This window comes from Drosophila persimilis, unplaced genomic scaffold (assembly GCF_003286085.1).
Source record: "Drosophila persimilis strain 14011-0111.01,24,50 unplaced genomic scaffold, DperRS2 tig00000002-arrow-pilon, whole genome shotgun sequence".
Classification (NCBI taxonomy): Eukaryota; Metazoa; Arthropoda; class Insecta; order Diptera; family Drosophilidae; genus Drosophila; species Drosophila persimilis.
The window spans coordinates 20,565,272-20,587,265 of record NW_020825289.1 but is presented as its reverse complement, the minus strand read 5'-3'; the positions used below and the strand labels follow the sequence as shown (position 1 = coordinate 20,587,265).

The 21,994-nt window shown below is 48.2% G+C and overlaps 4 protein-coding genes across 8 annotated transcripts; 2 read left to right on the top strand and 2 right to left on the bottom strand.

The window, feature by feature from the left end:
• Positions 1-602: 602 nt before the first annotated feature.
• On the top strand, positions 603-14,028 carry LOC6600860 (membrane-associated guanylate kinase, WW and PDZ domain-containing protein 1). Of its 2 annotated transcripts, none has more exons than XM_002025859.2 (6): positions 603-640; positions 3,475-4,559; positions 10,488-10,656; positions 10,723-12,787; positions 12,852-13,080; positions 13,153-14,028. In XM_002025859.2, exons 2-6 carry the CDS (start codon positions 3,743-3,745, stop codon positions 13,623-13,625), a joined length of 3,753 nt encoding a protein of 1,250 aa, XP_002025895.2. In that variant the 5' UTR covers positions 603-640; positions 3,475-3,742; the 3' UTR covers positions 13,626-14,028. The 2 variants fall into 2 exon arrangements, with proteins under 2 accessions (XP_002025895.2, XP_026842249.1); XM_026986448.1 differs by lacking the exon at positions 603-640 and adding an exon at positions 1,077-1,517.
• A 95-nt stretch (positions 14,029-14,123) lies between these two features.
• Positions 14,124-14,880, bottom strand: LOC6600861. The gene is made up of 2 exons (XM_002025860.2): positions 14,859-14,880; positions 14,124-14,785 (listed from the first exon to the last, which is right to left on the bottom strand). Exon 2 carries the CDS (start codon positions 14,775-14,777, stop codon positions 14,334-14,336), a length of 444 nt encoding a protein of 147 aa, XP_002025896.1. The 5' UTR covers positions 14,778-14,785; positions 14,859-14,880; the 3' UTR covers positions 14,124-14,333.
• An 805-nt stretch (positions 14,881-15,685) lies between these two features.
• On the bottom strand, positions 15,686-16,436 carry LOC6600862 (protein mago nashi). Its single transcript, XM_002025861.2, has 2 exons — positions 16,138-16,436; positions 15,686-16,073 (listed from the first exon to the last, which is right to left on the bottom strand). The coding sequence occupies exons 1-2, from the start codon at positions 16,396-16,398 to the stop codon at positions 15,891-15,893; spliced, it is 444 nt and encodes a 147-aa protein (XP_002025897.1). The 5' UTR covers positions 16,399-16,436; the 3' UTR covers positions 15,686-15,890.
• A 582-nt stretch (positions 16,437-17,018) lies between these two features.
• On the top strand, positions 17,019-21,958 carry LOC6600863 (transmembrane and TPR repeat-containing protein CG4050). Of its 4 annotated transcripts, none has more exons than XM_026986021.1 (4): positions 17,019-17,080; positions 18,468-19,732; positions 19,786-20,567; positions 20,633-21,958. In XM_026986021.1, the coding sequence occupies exons 2-4, from the start codon at positions 18,601-18,603 to the stop codon at positions 21,518-21,520; spliced, it is 2,802 nt and encodes a 933-aa protein (XP_026841822.1). In that variant the 5' UTR covers positions 17,019-17,080; positions 18,468-18,600; the 3' UTR covers positions 21,521-21,958. The 4 variants fall into 4 exon arrangements, with proteins under 4 accessions (XP_026841822.1, XP_026841823.1, XP_026841824.1 ...); XM_026986022.1 differs by lacking the exon at positions 17,019-17,080 and adding an exon at positions 17,153-17,324; XM_026986023.1 differs by lacking the exon at positions 17,019-17,080 and adding an exon at positions 17,979-18,092.
• Positions 21,959-21,994: the final 36 nt, after the last annotated feature.

The window sequence follows — 21,994 nt, the reverse complement described above, 5'->3', positions numbered from 1 at the left end:
TTGTTTTCCTTAATTTTTTCACTTTTAATTTTTGATAAACTTTGAAATTTGTTTATTTTTTTTGCTGGGTTTGTAGTGTTGTTATTTTGGAGCACAAATTTTGAATAAATTTACATGATTTGGCGTTTTGGGATTCGAAATCAAGTGTCCCCGCCAACTGTCTCCGCCGTCGTAATCACAAACTCTCCATCAACATACGATATTTTCACCAAAAGTCTTTAAATCTTTAAAAAATGGATATGCCATGCATTTCGATAGTGTCCTTGCAATTTAATTTAACTTGTCAATAATGCAAAATTAGTCATAGTTTTTATCCTTTTTTGAGCTTAGTCGATTTGATGGCGCGATTTGATTGAATTTTAATAGATTTCGACATTTGAATCTGGCGCGCTGGCTCCCGATGAATGACGAGAATGATACGATGATTACGTTCAAAGTGTGACCACCGTCACCAAAAATACTATTTAAAAGTGTGACCGAACGGAATGACGAATAACTCGCCAAAACTACCATAGCGCGTTTCATTGCGTCGCGTCGCGTTGTTTTGTTTTTCGTTCGGTGTTTTTATTTTAATTTATAGTGCCTTTTTATCAATTAAAGTTCTCAGTTAGAGGAATGCAGCCAAGCAAATGAATTAATGGTGTGTAAATTTGTATTCCAAGTAGTTTTACACTTATATTCACTGCAGTACAACACAGTGCATTTGTTTTGTTTGTCGGTGTGCATACTTTCCTGTGCATGTGTGTGAGCAACAGGTTTGTAGTTTGTATCGATAGTTTCCTTACACTGGAATTTTATTTCTGACCGATAGTCTCGGGCATCTCTAGGCGCTTGTTGCCAAGCAACATTATTCAAACACCAGCAACATCTGCGGGCGGTTTTAAAGAAAATGTATCTCACAAATGTATCTCGGCCGCGGACAAGGAAACAACATTGTTTCCAAACTTGTTCAAAATAAAAAATATCACCTGCAAATATAAAATCAAAAATATATACATATATCTGATATATCAAGGTATCAGCATCCGTAGGTAATATTCGAGTCTCCGTAGTTTCTTGTTCGTGTCGCGGTTGCGCGCTTGATTCCAGCGGGAAATTCAAATTGCAAATTGAATGCAAGCCTAAGAGCCATTAAACACTTCGAGTGATTTGCTTCCCTTGCCCCCTATCGCTGGGAACCCGTTTTTCTCCACGAGCGTCGCGTCTCGCAGGTGTGTGGCAGCGCGCGCGTCTCAGCGTGTTTTCAAGAGGCACGAAGCAGCGCCAATACCAATAACAAGTTCAAACTTGGCTATATTATCACAGTTAACAAGTGGGACCGCTCCGGCATCAGCATCAGCATCTGAATCTGAATCTGTGTGTGTCTGTTTCGCGCGCGCTTGTATTTGTGCTGTTTGGAAAACGCGTTTGCGGTTTTCATCGCCTCAAACCAAAACAAAAAAACCAAATAAAATGGAAAGTGTCCGTGCCAATCGCCTCCCAATACTGCTGATCTGAACGAACAACAACAAAAGAAGGTGCGAACTTTGAAAGTTAATTTGTGCGGCCTCAATATTGTTTATCTTGCGTTGACAGTTTTCCAATTTCTGCCCAATGGCAGACGGCAGATGGCAGTGACCATTATTCGATTCATTCCCATGCAGAAAGTTTATTTATGGATAATTATTGCATGCTCATCGATGATTGATGGCAATTAGGTGTTGTGTGTGCCCAGATAATTCCATTTTGCGGCAAGTCTGCTTTCCACAAGCACGATCTTTTCCTTATAAAAACCGAAATCGCTTGTTTCGCCCTCTGGTTCGGCTTTTAAACGTGCCATCTACTGCTTTTTTAGCCGCCTCACAGACGGCTTTAAACGCTGATGATGAATTTCACCCATGAAGTGAAATGATGGCTTTTGTGTTTTTCCTTTTTTTTTCGGTTTTCCATCTTTGCGGTTGTTGTCCCCGCCCCGCCGCTGCTCTGCTCCCTTGTTAACTGCAACTGGTCTGGTCTGGTCGTGCGCCGCCTGATTGCAGTCGAAAGTGGCTTTGGGCTTTGGGTCTGGAGCGGGGTTTTCTCTAATGCAACGTGAAGTTTTCGCCAACCGCCAGACGACGACGGCGACGACGACGACAGGTGGCTGAGCGATCGGTCCACTCCAACAAGGCTTGAACCGCAGGTCGCCGTTGCGCAGCGCCTACGTGCCCCGTGTGGCAAGTGGCAAGTGCCTGAACCACCACCAGTGCCTAGTACCTAGTACCCAGTAACCAGCACCAGCACCAGAACCAGAGAGTTCTTGCCTGTGGTTGTTGGGGGGCTACCTTTCGGTTTTCGTTTGCCGCGATCTGGTGGCATGCCATGCTCTGAAAAACTCGTTTCTCCCCGCCTGTTGTTGCCTGTTGTTGCTGGCATTCTTTGTTGGTGAATGTCAGTGCTACGCTGCTACCCGCAGAGTTCCCTCTGTAGAGCAGAGCCTCGCCTCGGTTCTTCCACTGCTGCTGCTGCTGCTGCTGCTGCTGCTTCTCATTGGAGTACATTTTTCGCTTGAGAGGAACTGAACTGAATGGTGCTGCCGTGCTTGATGCCCATTTTTTCGCACAGTTAATTTTCTTGCGCCCTCCTATTCACTTTTCATAATTCTGTCGTGTCCGTGAGTCAACGTTTTGGATACACTATTTCCCTACGTTTCATATTCATAAACATTTATGGGAAACCTGAGTCCAGAAACCCCTGTTTGTTCCTACGGCAGCGCTTGGGCACTGCGAATTATTAATGAAAGAAAGTCTTTCAGTAGAAAACATAAACAGCGTGCGCAGCTTAGCAAGAAAAACACTTTCATGACATGACGCACTCCTCAAGGCTGGATAAAAAACTTTAAACTATTTCAACGGCTTTTACTGTAACTGGCGAAAATCATAAGAGAAAAAAGCTTGCCTTGGCACGGAATGTGCACTGAAAATAATTATATATGTATGTACCTGCCATGGGAAAGTCCGACGTTGATTCTTCGATGAATGTCAACAATGCTGCAGCAGCAGCGGGGGGACTCCTCGAACCAAACGGACTCTCGATGGCCTCCACTTTGGGAGCTGCAGTCTCTGCCACCGCCGAATAATGATCGTGTCTAGCCGGGAGATGTCTAGCTGGCGCTGGAGATGTCGTCTAACTGGATGGCTTTGTCTTTGGATTTTGTTTGGGAAAGGAATGGCGACTGCAGCAGTGTTAGGATGCTCAAAGTATCTGACGACTGTCTGGATCGATTTTACTTTGGGGTTTCATATCCATTTTCATAGAATTTCGATGACTAATTGCAGTGCCAGGGCCTTCTACAAAATTATTTCCTAAACTATGCATAAAAATATCTTTCGATAGAGTAGAAACTTTGAGTGTTTGCCATTGTTTGTTGTTTGCATGGTAATTTGATTGTATTTTGTATTACTTTGCGTGATGCTAATTCATGAATTCTCGTTTAATTCTCGTTCCATCTTGCAGCTTCTTGCCATTGCGATGCGTTGCCTGCGAATGGATGCTCAATGACAAATGAATTAAGGCCCCAAAGCGAAGAGGCGATCAGAGTTTAGCGAAACATTCCCGCAACACAGAGAACAGAGCAGAACAGAACGAACATTGAATAGCCCCAAGCGAATATCAGCGATCGAATGCAATGGCGAAGCAAACCGTTTGTGGTTAGCTGTAGAATATAGAAAAACGATTTGGACCAGCGTAGAGGAGGGGACAGCAGATAGAAGTGCAGATTAAAATGCCAATAATAACAGCCACAACCACGACGATAGCTGGCGGTGGGGGAGCGGGCGTGGCAGCCAGAGGCGTACCAATGGCCAAGACAGCAGCAGCGTCGTCATCGTCTGCCGCTGATTACCTAATGCTCCAACAACATCAGCAGCAACAGCAGCAGAAACAACAGCAGCAACAGCAACAGCACTTTAACAATCACTTCTATCAACAGCCGCATCAACAGCAACAGCAACAGCAACAGCTGGCGCCTCTGAATGCTTCCCACCAACTCTCGCACTCACATCCACATCCACATCCACATCCTGCTGCTGCCAGTGACAGTGCCAGTGCCGGTGCCGGTGCTGGTGCTCCGGTCTCAACTAGTTTTGCAGCATTTAACGGAAACTCGAATCTGAGTTCTAGCCTGGCCAACGGAAGTGGCAAGAAATTCATTTGCAACAACAGCGACAGCGTCGATGATAATTGTGAGGCCGCTGCAACAGGCTCAGACGTGGCTGGTAACGGCAATGCGGATAAGTCCGCAATGGCGCCACCCGGCAGCGTCCACCACCTTCTGCCCCCGCCGCCGCCGCCGGCAGTGAAGAAATCATCCGCCCTTGCAACAGGCACAACGGCAGCCGCAGCCACAGCCACAGCCACAGCTGGGAACTCTGCCTCTCGCGAAGATGCTGCCTCGCTGAACAGCCAGATGTCGACGGTGCACAATCAGTTCATCGCTGGACTGCCTGGAAATGGGATAACCAATAATGGAATCAACGGAGGCCCAGCAGCCATAGGACGACCGCCAGGCCACCCGAGCAGCATTCTGAAAGGCAGCAAAGGTAAAAGCCACTTAAATGATAGCTAACTAATTTATGGGAACAACAAGATCAATCATGTACATAATTAGTCAGTGCAGAGAGACTGTGTGCCGCCGAGCTGTGCCCTAAGCTCTGTCCCCAAATCGAATTGCCATTTTCGATTCGCCTCATGAAATATGAATTTTAATTAGTGCCTCTCGAGACACCACCACCGAAGAGTGACTCATTTCCGCCCGCCGCCAGCACACACACACACATGGCCTCCAATTTCCCCACGACCACTTGCAGTGCCACTCCCACTCCCAGTCCTACTCCCACTTCCACACCCACTGGTACTCCAATTTCCATTCGTTTTCAGTTTCAATTTCAAGTTGAAAATGCACTTGCAGTGCCATGAAATTGGTTGCGATGCCTCTCTGACGTGACGAATGGAAATTACCGAAAAACTGGAACAACGGATGAGAGGGGAGGTTGGATTGGAGCTAACGGCAACAACAAATGTTCTGATGTAAGCCAAAGCCCACTTTTGCTGGGACCTTCTTCTTCTTGGGCCTTCTTGTGCTGCCCCACCGTGTTGTGGGTCTTCTTTCTTAGCTGCTTCTTAGAGGACTAAGTATTACACCCTCAATATAACATTGGGTGTTTCTGTTGTGTGCCTGCTGTGGCTGCTGCTGCTGATGCGAGTGTCATATCATACTCTACTCCCGTTACATCTAATCCACTTGTCATCACTTTCCCACACACACGAGTCACGAGTCACGAGCCACGGAAGCCCCTGGTGAACCCCAGTCGATCCATCCATATCATTGTGGTGCCAGAATCAGCCTCAGTTTCAAGCTCAGAGTGAATTCATAGTAAGACCACAACTTCATGAATGAATGAGACACGCAAAGAAGCGAAAAGCTGATTCAGAAAAGTGGCTATAAATACGAGGAGGCAGAGATGCGATGGAGGGTGCGCGGAGGTAGCCTCGTTTCTGTCGTTGATTGACTTACTTTACTCTATTCGCCCGTGCTCTCGATGGGCACTGTGTCTGAGGGGGCGCACTTAATTGGTGGGTGGTCTAGAATCTACATACCTGATGTGGGAAATTAATATTTATAGAGCAGGCCACACAGCCGATAAACTGTAGGCTGTAGGCCATTAAGTTGTAAATGTTTAGCCCAATCGTTGCTGGTCTACTAAAAACGTCCGTATTGGAGATTATTTGGCTACGATTTAACACAGGGCTGCCTAATGGATAACAGTCAGGCTATGAAACACTTTAAGCAGGGGTTTTTGGAAAATGGTATGTATTATGTGAATAGGTTCTCCCATCATTATGAATATTAATAGAACAATACGTATATGGCATGTGTGTAGATTGAGCTGTTTTGTGGCTAATAGCTTTGTGAATCTTCAGACAAAGCTCTGCATATCCGAACAATAACCTTATAAGAGCACAAAACTTGGCCCCACATCTAAAATTAGTAACACAAGCGATCTCCGAACGAGTTCAATCTTATTTTCTATGCAAACTAAACCCACTCATCTCATTCATACATATATCCATTCGAAAAACATATATGTATGTATGTATGTACAACACCAGCTGCGTGTGGATGGAGAGTGGAGTGGAGTGGAGTGGGGGGAGTCGTTTTCGGAAGTTGGGCAAGTTTGTGGTTTAGTATCTTGTGGGCTCCCTTCCATTCTGTCATCCCATTGTTGGAGCGGCCGCTGTATTTGGCAACAACTTTTCGGGGGCAACACCTGTATCCAAAGTACCTCGAGGCGTTGGGTTTCTTTTTTGCAACTCAATTAGTGGGGAGACGAGGATTTGATTAGACGAACGCAAAGCTCTCTTGGAACGGGGATGTTAATCTGGCGGATGCCCGCGGAAGCAGAGTGTGAGACTCCTTCTGCAAGTGGCGGCAATGAACTACTCGCGTAGAGGAGGCGAGACCCTCAGCGACCCTCAATGTTGTTTTCTTCTTATCATTTACGCCTCACGTCAGAGGCAATTAGCAGGCAGCGTGTAGAACCTTCAGGCGGGGGCTTTGGAGTTGCAGTGCAGCCTGTCCCTGCATCATATGATGCGATTATTAATTTCTTGATTACGACAGCCAGGCAGGGGACCCGGGGAGATCCACTAGTTTATGGCGTGCCATGTAAGCCAAGTTAACGAAGCAGCAAAGCCAATTAGATGCAATCATTAGGCGAAGGCACCCATAAGAAGGAAGAGAAGGAGTAGAAGGAGTCATGTCACAAATGACACACAGCATGCCCGACGTCGCCGCCCTTTTTCCCTGCGAGAACAAAGACAACGTTGGGTTCATGCTGCCCCCAAGTGGGGCACACATACGTCGATGACATCAATTGCCACGCATGCGGCAGTTGTTAATCTAAAGTTGCAAGTTGCAAGTTGCAAGTTGCAAGTTGCAAGTTGGAAGTAGCAAGTAGCGGACTCTATTCAAACCAATGCGGGCGGAGTAATTCCTGAGTGTAGGTCCAAGCAAATTACGAGTCTTGTTCTTGCTCCCCCACAATGGAACCCCGTCGTATGCTCAAGTGGACATTCCGTAACTTGGGGGAAACTCCAGTTCCAGATACAGCTTCAGCGTCATCTTCAGTTCAAGCAGTCTAGCGGTCTAGACGGGATATCCATAGTAAGCAGTGCTGGAGTGGAAGAACAAGCGGCTCATTACTGCCTCTAATTTATGTTCACGTTCACGTTTATGTTACTCGGGAATTATACAAATTAGTGCTGTAGCGGAATGGGTCTTTCACTTGGCTAGACTTTCAAAAGATATGTTTGTGTTGCTTAAAGGAACATACGTATGATATATATACGACACTCCAGTTAAAGAAAAACTTTGACCGATTTTATAAACGATTTCTTTGACTTCTTCATGCTGTTGTATGATCGTGTTGAAAGACACACGACTCCCGGTGACAGCTTACAAGTGGCGATATCCGAACAGACACGAACTTTGAAGTCAGCGGAGTACGTCGATCTTGAGACTGTGATACTATTTTTGGAGATCGGTGGAACCTTGAAACAGTGGTTCAAGTGGATGAAGCCAAAGTGGGTAACATTGGCAATTAGATAATGGCGTTTTTAACAGCATTTAGGTTCAAAATGCGAAATAAAGAGCTGAGGCCACGACTCCGTAACGAACTGGCCAAGTCACGCCCCCCTACCTTGTCCGCTTGGCCCGCTCTCTGACCCACATTCGCCCAGTCCCCTCTTCCCCACGCCGCTACGACGCGTGCGTAACTCTGGGTTTGACTTTTGTTTTCTGTCAATGGGCCCCAGAGTCAATGACCGTCCGTGTACTGCCGTTCAGCTTTTATGTAATTTGTGTGCACTCTGTTGCAGATTCCGGGGGATTGTCGGTGTCTGTATCTGTGTCTGGATCTGCTTCAATGGTGGCACAGGCCGCACACATGTTCGTCGAAAGTCTGCCTCTGTTCTGCTCTGTTCTGATCTCTTTGTTTAGAGTTCTGTTGTTTCTGTTTCTGTAGTGCCATCATTATTTTTAGACGTTTACCAAAGCATTAATGCATTAGCCAATTACCGATCCGATTGATCTCTGTACAGAACTAAACTGTTCGAATTTCTCTCACTAAACTTCAAATGCAATTAGCCACAATCTTTGGTACCGATCCGTATGCCAATCATTATCATCATTATCATCGTTCTGGCAATCCCTGTAATTATGAGTAATGGATATTCTTTGTTCGGCTAAAGAAAGCCTCCAACTTGAGGCTCTCGCTTCGTTTTCTTCTTTACTTCACTCTTTTTTTTGGGATCCATTCAGGCCAACATTCTCAGAGGATGAGTCACTTTTATGAGCTGTCGTACAAGGCTTACGATTTGTTCTCTGCCCTGGAAAGCAACAATCAAGCAACATCTCTGAGGAAAGTGCTTCAAGAAGAGATTCGAGTGTACATAGATTGTTGAAATAGATCAGAGAAGCTGAAACTTAAAGACTAGAAAGACTAGACTGTTCCCTATTATACCTGTAGCTCCAATCCCCTTCTTATAGTATGATATAGTTGTTCGTAAAATAATCATTTGCACGGCCTTATCTACCCATGAACGTATGCAAATATACCTTTAGGATACATTTTCAGCATAGATAACAGCGTATATCTACGATAGTAACGTAACGGCGAATGTGTGTCGGAGCTATGTAAATATTAGACCAAAAGAGCAGTAAATATTAGAGCAAAAGAAGGTGGCTGGAAAGCAATAGCCATGAGTGGGTGGATGTGGGAGTGGGTAAGGTAACTAAACTGCATTCCATTCGGTTGGGCATCCCTAGTCGAAGTATTAGTTGAACACATACACACACACACACACACGTGCGTACAGCTGTGAATAGTATTCTGTGCTACATCTGGCGATCAAATACACCCGGCCCCTCTCCCTTAATCGCTCTTCTGCTCGTACAAATATTTACACAATGCAGTGCAAGCAGTGGAGTTGCGAACGAAAGCAGCGCAATAGCAAACGATGAACCAAAGCGACGGTGGGGGAAGGAACTGGGAGGGAGTCAAACTGTGCCGCAGCAGCCGCCCAGCAACTTCCGCGCTGGCAAGGTGTATCTAAGTAAGGTCCACACCTTGCCATACACACAGCACTGCTTAATGCCTCACCTCATATAAGTCTAGCATGCACGCTGGGAGAGACTGCTTGTTCTATCCGTCTCCCTCGTTTACAATTTGTGGCTGCACTTTCTGAGACTCCATACTCGCACACATTCACACACACACACACACACACGCGTTTTGCATCTTCAGACTACAGCTATTCAAACGAGCTTCCCGCTCAGCCTCTCCCACTATATCCCTCTCTCGCTCTTACCATTGAGAGTAAAAACTAATCTAAGAGAAAGAAAAAGCAGAATAAAGCATCAGAAGATGGCGCGCTTTTACCGTTTAGCAGTGTGTCTGTCGCTCGCTTCTGTCTCCCTTCGTTCCCCTACCCCCTTCGTTCTCTACCCGGCGGCCTGTTCTACTTGCCTGTGTGTCTGGCATGGCATAAATATTCATCTTTCTATTCAAATGATTCGCAATACTCGTATGTTGTATGTTGTTGAATATGATGGCCAGAGGTGGGTCTTTCGGTCTCTGGGGCCCCCGTCATTCGATTAGCCCTATTCCACGGGTGCATCTATGTTTAGTATACATATGGAGTACAACTGAGGGGGCATGCACCTTAAAAGGGGTTAACGATGAGTGGTCTGGGGCCCGGCGACATTATCGATGTATATTTTAGCATAATTATCATGCCAGCATCATGACTGATTCGATTATGCAGAGGCGTGCTTTGAACTAAGGTTTTCTAAAATCCAATAGAGTTTTTCTTATCATGATCTCTGCTCAAACAGTGTAACCTTGGAAAATTGCATAGGCCATTTCATTTTTCCGCTTAAAGGGGCCCAGTCAGAGTTGGCCATAATTAAAATTTCTCCATTACTCATCGCCGCATCCAACCAGAGTGGCGACTCATTGCGACGGGAGCTCCGCTCCGACTACCCACAACTCATCCCATGCTATGCCATACCACACGATTCCATACCACTCTCTCTGGATGTGGAAAGTAGGTCATTAGCCTAACTAGAGCCTGCCTGGCAACTGTAGTCGTGCCCTGACCACTGAAAGCACAGCACCACACAGCACCACAAAGATGCTAATAATAATTATAATTCCGGCTTGCCCCAATCGAAAACTCTTAACGCTTCAATCAACCGAGAGTCGTCGAATGGATGGGGCAGTGTCCAGTCAGTGGCAGTCAATGGCAGCATCAGTGTGGAGGGGGGGGAGGCTTCAACAAACTATTTTCGGGTGGCTGGGCAATCAGCTCTGTGACTCTTTTTCCCCAATTGCAACCTGCATTTGGGTTCAATGAACGATTTGAGGTTGGTTGAGGCTCTAACGAACTGTTTCCCTTTTTCCATGCAGAGAATCTCCTGCAGAACACGTACTACAACGGCGAGGCTGGTGACAGCAGTTTGGGCAGCGAGTGCGGTGGCGGAGATGGTAATCACGAGGATCCTGGCGACGGCCTGGGACCACTGCCTCCTAAATGGGAGACGGCATACACCGAACGTGGCGAACTGTACTTCATCGAGTAAGTAGAATGCTATCAGATCTAAATCGTGCTCTTCAACTTACGATGATCTCTGTCCCATTACAGCCACAACACTGGAACCTCCCACTGGCTGGATCCTCGCCTGTCCAAGTACCAGAAGAAGTCTCTGGAGGATTGCTGCGAGGACGAGCTGCCTTATGGCTGGGAAAAGATCGAGGACTCCATGTACGGCATGTACTTTATCGATCATGTGAATCGCAGGACGCAGTACGAGAACCCTGTTCTGGAAGCCAAGAGGAGGGCTGCAGAGCAACGTCAGCAGCAGCAACAGCAACAACAACAACAGCAACATCAGCAGCAACAGCAGCTTCAGCTCCAGCAGCAACAACAACAAAACCAGCAACAGCAGCATCAGCAGCAGGAGCAGCGTTCCAAGACTCCAACGGCGGTGGATGCAGAGGTGGAGGATGAAGCGCCAGTGAAGCTGCTCTATAAGTTCACCCGCAATCCCGCAGAGTTGCAGGGCCAGCGCATCAACACCACTTTGCTAAAGTCCACCCGTGGCCTCGGTTTCACCATCGTTGGGAGCGATGGCAGTGCTGGCGGGGATGTGGAGGAGTTTCTGCAAATCAAGACCGTTGTGCCGAATGGTCCCGCCTGGTTGGATGGCCAGCTGCAGACGGGCGACGTCCTGGTCTATGTGAACGACACCTGCGTCCTGGGTTACACGCATCACGATATGGTCAACATATTCCAGTCGATACTGCCCGGAGAGAGGGCTGCCCTGGAGGTTTGTCGCGGCTATCCGCTGCCCTTCGATCCCAACGATCCCAACACGGAGGTGGTGACCACCATGGCCGTGGCCGTTGCTGTGGATGGACGTGACTCCGACAAGCAGCGGCGTCTCAACATGGATGGCAACTACAACTTTCTGGATCTGTCCGGCGAGGGGGCCGGCAAGGCAAGTGGCAGTGGCAGTGGCTTCATTCTGATGAAGAAGCCGGAACTGTACACCTTCTCCATCATGAAGGGAGCCATGGGCTTCGGATTCACCATTGCCGACTCCGCCTGCGGCCAGATCGTGAAGAAGATTCTCGATCGCAGCTGCTGCACCCAACTAATGGAAGGCGATGTGCTGCTGGAGATCAATGGAATCAACGTTCGGAACAAGCCACACTTCTATGTGGTCGAGCTACTGAAGGAGTGCAGCCAGACGACACCCACAGCAGTGAAGATCCAACGCACGCCCCCCGACCAGCCTGCCAACCCGCTCAGTCAGCTGAATCAGCTCAATCAGGTGGGGAACGTGGCCAAGTTGCGCAAGAACTTTGTGGGCAGCGGGCTCTTCCGCAGCAAGACCCCCACGGCAGACCTGTACAGCACCCAAGTCAAGGAAGTGCTGCCCATGCGGCCGAAGACTCCACTGGTGGACACACGACGTGCCAGGGTCCAGACGCCCAGCAATGAAGTGGACGGCGGTGACGCACCGTCGGACGAGACGGAGGCGAGAAAGCCCCTTCAGATGCACTCTCAGGGCAAGTCGAACAGCAGTCTGCAGGAGCTGGACGACATACCTTTCATGGATCCCTATCCCAAGATGGTCAGTCGGCTGAGCGAACGTCTGGCCGAGGCTTCACTTCAGGCGGATAGTGGAGGCGGCATCTATGGGCTGCCTCCCAGCATGCAGCCATTGCCGTTGCCGCTGACGCACCACGAGTCCTGCTACTGCTACGACTGCCAGGCCCAGCGCTACCGTCCGGGCTACTTTGTGCAGCCGCAGCACTCCACGATCTCGGGAGGAAGCGGCCAGTACTCGCCCCTGCAGGCGGCCCACATTCAGAACGAGCGGATACAGCGGCGTGTCAACGAGCTGCTCAGCGATCGGAGGCGCGTGGGCTTTGCCAACCTCGATCCTCCCCAGCAGCAGATGCAGCACTCGCCCAGCTGGCGCAACGGAGCCCTACTCGATGCCTCCGAGGACGCGGACCAGTGCGAGCTGACCGAGGTGACACTGGAGCGTCAGGCTCTGGGCTTTGGCTTCCGCATTGTCGGTGGCACCGAGGAGGGCTCTCAGGTGACCGTCGGCCACATTGTGCCGGGCGGGGCCGCAGATCAGGATCAGCGCATAGCCACCGGCGATGAGATACTCAGCATCGATGGCATCAATGTGGTAAGTGGCAGTCGCAGTGCATCGTGTGACTCCATAAATTCCTGTGCTAATCTGTTTCCCCCAGCTAAAATCTTCGCATCACAAAGTCGTCTCTTTGGTGGGTGAATCTGGTCTGCGTGGCCAGGTCACGATGATCCTGCGGCGACGACGGGGTCCACTTCTGCAGCAGGCTCCTCCGCTCGTATCGCAGATGCGACGGTATCCCTACGATGTTATTGTCAGCCGACATGAGAACGAGGGCTTTGGCTTCGTCATAATATCCTCATCGAATCATTATTACGGCTCGACCATAGGTAAGGCGGTCTCATCTAGTCTAGTCGCTAAATCCCATCCTAATCTCATCTCAATTTCCCTCGGATCCCTAGGAAAACTGATTCCCGGCAGTCCAGCGGATCGTTGTGGGGAGCTCAAGGTGGGCGACCGCATTATAGCCGTGAATCGGATCGAAATAGCAGGCATGTCACACGGCGACGTTGTGAATCTCATCAAGGAGTCTGGTCTGCATGTGCGTCTCACCATCGGCTGTCCCCTGAAGGAAGGCGGCCCCAGTCCCGGTGGAAGCAGTGCTGGTATGGGCAGCAATACACCGCTCCAAGCATCTCCCAGTCTGCTTAAAGCGCCATCACTGCCATCACATCAGCAACAGCAGCAGCTACCACAGCAAAATCAGCAAGCCATCCAGCAGCAACAGCAGCAGCTGCAGCATCAGCTCCACCACCAACAGCAACTGGAGATGCCCATGTCAATGCCCATGCCCGGACAAGGGGGCTACGTGGAGCGACCCAGCAACAATATTGCGGCCACTCTGGCCCTGCACCAACAGCAGCCACAATTATGACTCTGAGATCTACGAATCCGGCTCTACAAGAGCTTTCTCTAGTGTTAGTTCTCGTGCTCGTATGAATCGGAAGGAGACTTGTTTGTAATTAGTACTTCATTAGGTAAACCCAAAGACTGAATTTAGTAAGCCTCTGTAAATCTATCACTTTACGAATCTCGAGACGTCTCGTGAATGCATCTTCTATACCAGTTTTTATTCGAAATACCATTCAGTGGCGTAGGCTTAGACTATATCCAGACATAGGCATATCGGATTGTGAGATATTTACTGCATTTTAAACTCGTATTCGAAAATTAGATTGTAAATGTAAAAATGTAAAGGACTTCAATATTTTATTCACAAGTATTTTATAAATCCAATTTAGACTTATTTAAACGGTATTTGTTTGTATTTAATTTACTGTATATGTACGAATATATATAATATGCTTAAAAGAATTCTTCATTTGTTTTTCAAAGATCAGACGCAATGGAATGTGATTCATCGGCAGCTATTGCTTCTTGTTTGAATAAAAGATGTGTACATATGTGCTTTGCAAATTGCTGATGATACATTTTTGAAATAAGAAAGAAATAGTGAAAGACGCTCGTTACAAAATTCAAGAGATATGGCCACAAAATATCAAATATTCAAATATTTATTGAAAATTCAACTGAAATGCGATACAATGGGGATTTAACCCGTGGGTTGTTGATGAAGCGAAAACTAAAGATATCTCCAGTCCTGCAACTCTTCTCCACGCTCTTGGCTTATCCACTTGTGGTATGCGGGATCCTTGGCCAGTTCCCGATCGATGGCATCAACTGTGGCCTGGGCCCGACGTTCATAGGCACGCTCTCTGCGAGCGGCAGCACGCGATACCGATTTGGCGGCACCGTTTTGCTGGACGGCTGGGTAATGGCTGGCAGACCCGCCTGCTCCGTCAAGACACTTGGCGTCTCCAGGACCCGTGTGGAATTCGCGTTGGGTGACCGTGACTTGATACTTCGTCTCCTGACAAAGCGCTCCGCGCGAATTAGAGTTTTGACCCCTATTTTGTTGCTGGGCAGGGGCATAATCTCCAGATTCGCCTTGATAGTCATTGTTGGGATATGACTTGTATTCGCACTGGTATTGATATTTGGTGTTCCATGGATTTCTGCGACTCATCTTGAATTCTGCGCAGGGAGGACAGGACAGTGATGAGGATTTCACTATATGTATGTATAAATCTGTAATCAAGGAACCAACCAAAGCTCTTTTTACACGACTGTTCACTTCCAGCTTCCTCAGAAAAATGAATTTTGGCTTCACTTCAACCGATTCTCCATCCCCACAACTTGCCGAGTGCGCAGTTTTATGGTACCCATACAGAAACGTAATATGTATGTGATACATACAAGCATAAACAGGCTGTGTATATGTTCATATGCATGTATGAGACCCTTTATTGTTTAGATCTCGGGTTTCTTTAGTAAATTTGAGCTTCGAGCGCCTCTGACTCTCCATGTCTGAGATTTATAAAAATATGTGATTGTAGTCGATAAGCAGAAGTCGTAAAGTAGTATAGAAGCAATTAAGAGGATCAATAGGCAAAGACAGAAACTACGCAGTAGAGTAGTCCGCTATTTAAATGTGTTGCGGTAGTGGTGGTGTCTCTGAGGGAGAGAGCAGTAGAAGGAGGATCAAAAAGGAATTGATGATAGAGAGCAATAGGATGATCCATGATGCAGTTATACAAGGTGGTCCACCCCAAGCGGGGATTATTTTTCTCAGTGACAACATACACAGCAGCAAGCTTTGTTTTGTAATTTGAGAGTACAAATAAGACCCTGAGGAAAAGGAGTGGACCCATGAATTGCATCATCGACTCGCTGCACTCAAAGCATACAAATTGTAAGAGAAAGAGCAGCACAGCTGCCCGGCCGGCTGTACACCCATAGACATGTATGTATGTGTGTATATACAAACATTGCGAGGAGTTTTTCGATTCAGCAGCAAATATGAAACCAAAAGACTCAATCATGATGTCATTTCCTAGTCCCCTAAAAAAGCCATTTCCTATAAACAAACGTACATTTATTTTATGGTCATTTATTCGTTACACAGACTCCACTTCATTCAGTTTTCCAGAGCGTTCTCCAAACTGTACACAAATGTTGTACTAAAAGCAGAGGAGCATTAGGGCTAATACAAGTACTAGTGTTGTTGAGGCTTTGTTACAAAAATAATGCGTCTGTTTAAATAGACTTATGCGTAAAATCGAATATGAGAGTGGGCAGCTTATATGGGCTTGATCTTGAAGTGCAGGCCGATGAGCGAGAAGACCAAACACTTGAGATCTTGCACCAGATAATAGAAGCAGCGCAAGCCCTCGGGGTCCTTTGAACGATTCACGTCCACCAATGAGCCAGTTTTTGAGGTAGTAAACGATATGTGCTCGTCGCCAATCACAATCTCTAGTTCCTGAAAAACGATGGGACGAGGTAAATACACTTTCACTGGCAGTCATTCAGGTGGTGGCACTTACCTGACGACCCACGCGATCTGGTGGCGGCCAGGGCAAATCGTCTTCCTGCATTATCTCAGAGTCAATTATGATGCGTTTCAGCTCTTCCATGACGGACTGGTGCACAAACGCTTCTTTGCGGATCATAGTGTCGTTTTTGTAGTTGGAATTGTTGGCGTAGCGCAGCTTGCCGTCCGGCCGGAACTCGAACTCGAGAAACTCGTGTCCGAACTTGCCCTTGTGTCCAACGTAATAGCGCAAATAGAAATCCTCGGAAGACATGATGGTACTACAGCTGTATTTGTGATGTTTTATTTAATGTTTTCAGGAAAAAACACAATTTTTCCAACTTTTGCTAAAACGCGGCCAGAGGTGGAAAACACCTATCGATACAGTCGCGTTTTTAGGGTTGTTCACAGCCGATAGGTGGTAATATTGGTCAGAATGATGGTGTTATGACATTAGACTGCGGCAACTTTGATGCGAAGAGATAAAATACAAGATAAAGCGCAAAATTTGTGTTCGAAACAGTCTCTAGACGCTATCAGTCAAAGAACTGAAGCACTGTTTGTAATAAAAAAATGTTTTGAAAGCCAGCAAGGCAGCAAAATCCGATGTGAAAAGTGTAACCATCGGTCATCTCTGCCGCAGTGGCGCTGCTTCCAGCTCAACTGGAAAGCCAAGCAAGTGCATATATTTCTCCCGCTGTCACTGCATGCTCTTCCCCAAAGACTATCCCAGTTGTTGCAGCTAGTCAGTTGGCACAGTCTAGTGTCATACGCCCATGAGCAAAGTCTAGTGTCATATGGCCATGAATGGCAGAAATGGAAGAAGCAGCATGTCATCGGCATCGATACCTCAACAACAAAACAAGGCTGAGTCGAAAGTTAGAGTTTGTGTTAAAATGTAACTTTATTTTGCTAAAATGAAACTGCATCAACAAGTAAACTACTAATAAACTACGGTAAGGAGATTCCGCTAACGTTACAACTAAAGCCAACCTCGTAATTTCCCCAGCAACATTGTGATCATTGCAAAATTGCAACAAAGTTGGTGGATTCGCATTTGTTTGCTTGTGTGGGTGTGCGGCCGCCGCTGGGACTCCGTTGTTGTAATGGCGTCTCGATTTCCATGTCCATGTCAAAGCGCATGGGAGAGGACATGTGGAAGGCTCTCGAGCGCCAGCTCCCCGGCGTATCTCGGTCAAAGTAATTTTACAAAAACACAAACATCCATTAATTTCAGCAGAGAGCCGGAGAGCGCATCGAGAGCGATAGAGAAAGCCCCGAAGTGAAAGTGCAAGGATATCAGAGCTCATGCGCCGCAATTGGCGGGAAACCAGAGCACGTGCAACACCATCCTGGTCGTCGTCCTTCGGGAAAACTCGGTCGTGCAACAAAGTTGCGCTCAGCTGCGACTCCAAAGCCTTCTCTCTTTACGAGCGCTTACTTCGGTGGTGGTTTGTTTTGACTGTCCGCCTCGAAAATCGATGACATTGAGCGCAACATTGTTGTATGCCTCTCTATGTTGCATCCACTCCCCATCTTCATCTACATCCGCCTCAGCATGCCGATGTGCCTCGCCTAGTAATGCTCACGTTCTGGCTCCTCCTCCGCCTTCCATAATATGTAAAACACAAACAAAACTCTCTCCGACTCTCGCTCACTGCCTGCAATTTTGCATCGCTCTCTTTGGCCGTCTCTCTCCGTCCGTATATGCCGGCCCGCTCTGGTCTCCGTCTCCGTCTCCGGGTGTTCCAGCGGCCGAGTCGCTGCCTCCATTTACAACTTTGTTAACTTCGGGCCTTTTGTGTGTGCAGTTGGTATCGAGGACAGTAACCGGGACGAAGTTACTTTGTTGCGCGCTAATTGATTTTTCCACAATCAGTTTTTGCTTCCTTGTAAAACCAGCAAGTGGCCATAAAAAGCCGGAAGAAAGTCTGCCATTAAAAGCGACCTTTGAATAGAAGCCAAAAGGTGTGTGGATTCAAGGGGACTATAAAGATGAGATTTGTGTGAAAGTAAGAAAAGTATTTCGGTATGTATCTATGGTTCTGGGACATATGTATTCGTATATAAGTACATCTGTGCGTGTATACGACGTACATGTTACTGCAAAAAGTAACTGGAGTATGTATCTAATAGAATCAGGAGATATACCATGTACTTATCCCTGGGGAATTATATCAAAGCATACTTTTAAGAGTGTCTTCCTATAGGGAAATCTTATAGATATGGGAACGGAACCCTTTCTAAAGATAGTATTTAATACAAGCACAACTCTAGATAACTGAGATGTAAGCTATCAATTTTCTAACTAATTTCCTCCTTTTGTATACCATTTATTTCCAGGCCATGTAGACCACCCCGAAACCCTTCCATAGTACAATCAGGAAAAGCCCTACATGCAACATTCCATCGAATGAATAAGCAATTATGGATACATGAAACGTTTCACGATTTCACGAAGTAACGCGAAGTCAACATGTCAATGAACCCCAACCCCAACCCCAGCACCAGTCCGCAGTTGCCACTAGTTCAGCCAGCAGCAGCCTATGCTATACCATGCAACCGTAACCGGGAGAGAGAGGTGGTGGTTAGAGGTAGCTCCTCGCAGCGGAATCTGCTCGAGTTTGTGTGCATCTGCGTTGCGTGCATCGCCTGTTATTACAACAGCACCCAGTGCGGGCTCGTGTTCGACGACATCAGTGCGATAAGGGATAACAAGGACCTGCGGCCCCACACGCCACTGCGTAATGTGTTCCTTAACGATTTTTGGGGCACGCCGATGCGCAAAGAGCAGTCCCACAAGTCCTACCGACCGCTCACAGTGCTGACGTTCCGCTTCAACTACTTGCTGCATGCACTGGAGCCGTTTGGTTACCATCTCGTCAACCTGCTGCTGCACTTGCTGGTCTGCCTGCTGTGGCGTCGGGTCTGCCGGCTGGTGCTCCGGCAGTGTGCGGCCGTAGGCAGTAATGCACCGTCGTCCTCGCTCAACACATGCGCCTTTGTGGCCTCGCTGCTCTTTGCCATTCACCCGGTGCACACGGAGGCCGTTACTGGCGTCGTCGGCCGCGCTGAATTGCTCTCTTCCATCTGCTTCCTGGCCGCCTTTCTCAGCTACGCGAAGTCCGTTGGCGATTCCGGCTGCACTCGGCGCACCAATTGGCTGGGACTGTTCTTCTGCTTTGGCAGTTGCCTTTCGGCATCCATGCTGTGCAAGGAGCAGGGAATCACCATTGCCGGAATATGCGTCGTATACGAGCTGTTCGTCGTGCATCAACTGCGTCCGCTGCACTTGTGCAACTTTGTGCTGCGCTTCTTTGAGGAGCAGCCCGAGCAGCAGTCCCCCAAGCTGGGGAGTGTGTCGGGCGCTCGTCGCTGGTCGTCGTCGACTCTGTGGAAACGCTTGTTCTTTCTGGGCGGCATCACGGTGGCCCTTTTGGCAGGGCGTGTCTATGTGATGGGCTCACAGCTGCCCATTTTCACGCGCTTCGACAATCCAGCTTCGGCGGCAGATACGCCCGAACGTCAGCTCACCTACGGCTACCTCATCTACCTAAATTGCTGGCTTCTCCTGTGCCCCTCTCTGCTCTGCTGTGACTGGACCATGGGTGAGTGCAATACCTCATTAAAACGAGTGTCTTATTAACTGATTCCATTTTAGGCACTGTTCCGCTGCTGGAGGGATTCTCGGATGCTCGTAACGTGACCACTCTGTGCACCTTCCTGGCCCTGGGAGCGCTGGTGGCCAAAGCCTGCTTCACCCGCAATCTGGCCCAATCACGGACGCTGCTCATGTGCCTCGGGTGGATGGTGCTGCCCTTTCTGCCGGCCTCCAATCTGTTCTTCCCGGTCGGTTTTGTGGTGGCCGAACGCATTCTCTATATGCCATCGATGGGCTACTGCCTGCTGGTGGCCTACGGCTTCGAGCAGCTGCAGCGACGTTGGTGCCTCAAATGGAGAATCGTGGGGCAGGTGGCACTCGGCGTTTTACTGCTTTCCCACGCCCTGAAGACCCATCAACGTAATCGGGACTGGCGGACGGAGTACTCTCTGTTCATGTCCGGCGTGCACGTGAATCAGCGCAATGCCAAGCTGTACAACAATGTGGGACACGCCCTCGAGAACGAGGGAGGGTACGAGGAGGCCCTGCTCTACTTTCAGGAGGCGGTGCGCATTCAAACGGACGATATTGGTGCCCACATCAATGTTGGGCGCACGTTAAATAACCTCAAGCGGTACGCAGAGGCAGAGCAGGCTTACGTGAAGGCCAAGGCTCTCTTTCCGCAGGCCAAGCCTGGAGTCAGCTATCATGCACGCATAGCCCCCAATCATTTAAATGTTTTCATCAACCTAGCGAATCTCATAGCCAAGAACCAGACACGGCTCGAGGAGGCCGACCATCTCTACCGCCAGGCCATCAGCATGAGGAGTGATTACGTTCAGGTGAGATCCCTTGATCGCCCCTAGACTGACAATTGTAATATACTATATATTTCGCTTCCCTGCAGGCCTACATCAACCGCGGTGATATTCTGATGAAACTCAATCGCACAGCCCAGGCGCAGGAGGTGTACGAGCAGGCTCTACTGTATGACAGCGAGAACGCGGACATCTACTACAACCTGGGTGTGGTCTTTCTGGAGCAGGGCAAGAGCCAGCAGGCCCAGGTGTACTTCAACAAGGCCATCGAGCTGTACCCGGAGCACGAGCAGGCGCTGCTCAACTCGGCCATTCTGTTGCAGGAGCTGGGTGGCGAGGAGGCGCGTAAGGTGTCCCGCTCGCGCCTGTACAAGGTGCTGGCCAAGGATGATCACAACGAGAAGGTCTACTTCAATCTGGGCATGCTGGCCATGGACGAGTCGAGCTTCGAAGAGGCGGAGCAGTTCTTCAAGCGAGCCATCCACCTCAAGTCGGACTTTCGCAGTGCGCTCTTCAATCTGGCCCTCCTGCTGGCGGACACGAAGCGGCCCCTGGATGCAGTGCCGTTTCTCAACCAGCTAATACGCCATCACGCCTCGCACGTCAAGGGCCTCATCCTGCTGGGCGATATCTACATCAATCATATGAAGGATCTGGATGCGGCCGAGAAGTGCTATCGCAGCATCCTTCACTACGAGCCCCAGAATACCCAGGGCCTGCACAATCTGTGCGTGGTGTTTGTCGAGCGCAAGCGGCTGGCCAAGGCGGCCGCCTGCCTGCAATATGCCCAACGACTGGCTCCCGCCGAGGACTATATTGGTCGCCATCTGCAGATTGTCCATTCGAGACTGCAGAAAATCAACAAGTTACCTGAGTCGGCGCCAGAGCGGCAGCTCGCGTACGAGGACTACGACCCGCACGAGTTTAAGCTCCCCCAGGATCGCGCAAGCCCACACAAGTCTCGCAAACGATTATAGCAAGAGCGGGTATAAGTCAGAAGAAAGATATTATATGTATAATGTATAAAGAGAAAACCGCAACTTAACTACTTTATGTTGAGTGAAAAGTATCGCATTATGTGAAGGGTTCAGAGTCTGATTAAGGATAAAAGATATCCCACGCTATTCCAGAGTACTCGCTCCTGTACTTATTAGTTATTAACAAAACCATCCGAGGATATTTATACAACTATTGGTGTATTCTTTGTACACTTCCAATGTGATGGAGCCGTCAAATGAGTGAAAATGGTTTAATTTTTTTGTAAATACGAATCTATGATTTCTACGATTATGTGAATGGCCTTGACAGCTGGAAATTTGCATTTGACATGCAACAGATAAAGTAAATGTACTTAACGATATTAACATATTTACGAGTAATAAATAAAACATTACCTAAGCTACACCAGAACTTCCACGGGTTTCTCTGAATAAAATAATATGTTAAATATG

What these genes read in the sequence shown, in the direction of transcription:
- LOC6600861 (XM_002025860.2), bottom strand. Translation starts at nt 14,777, where the DNA reads ATGAGTCGCAGAAATCCATGGAACACCAAATATCAATACCAGTGCGAA.
- LOC6600862 (XM_002025861.2), bottom strand. Translation starts at nt 16,398, where the DNA reads ATGTCTTCCGAGGATTTCTATTTGCGCTATTACGTTGGACACAAGGGC. An exon ending in CAGATCGCGTGGGTCGTCAG is followed by an intron (nt 16,074 to 16,137) that starts GTAAGTGCCACC and finishes ATCGTTTTTCAG; the next exon opens with GAACTAGAGATTGTGATTGG.
- LOC6600863 (XM_026986021.1), top strand. Translation starts at nt 18,601, where the DNA reads ATGTCAATGAACCCCAACCCCAACCCCAGCACCAGTCCGCAGTTGCCA. An exon ending in CTGCTGTGACTGGACCATGG is followed by an intron (nt 19,733 to 19,785) that starts GTGAGTGCAATA and finishes ATTCCATTTTAG; the next exon opens with GCACTGTTCCGCTGCTGGAG. An exon ending in TGAGGAGTGATTACGTTCAG is followed by an intron (nt 20,568 to 20,632) that starts GTGAGATCCCTT and finishes GCTTCCCTGCAG; the next exon opens with GCCTACATCAACCGCGGTGA.
- LOC6600860 (XM_002025859.2), top strand. Translation starts at nt 3,743, where the DNA reads ATGCCAATAATAACAGCCACAACCACGACGATAGCTGGCGGTGGGGGA. An exon ending in CATTCTGAAAGGCAGCAAAG is followed by an intron (nt 4,560 to 10,487) that starts GTAAAAGCCACT and finishes TTTTCCATGCAG; the next exon opens with AGAATCTCCTGCAGAACACG. An exon ending in GGCGAACTGTACTTCATCGA is followed by an intron (nt 10,657 to 10,722) that starts GTAAGTAGAATG and finishes GTCCCATTACAG; the next exon opens with CCACAACACTGGAACCTCCC.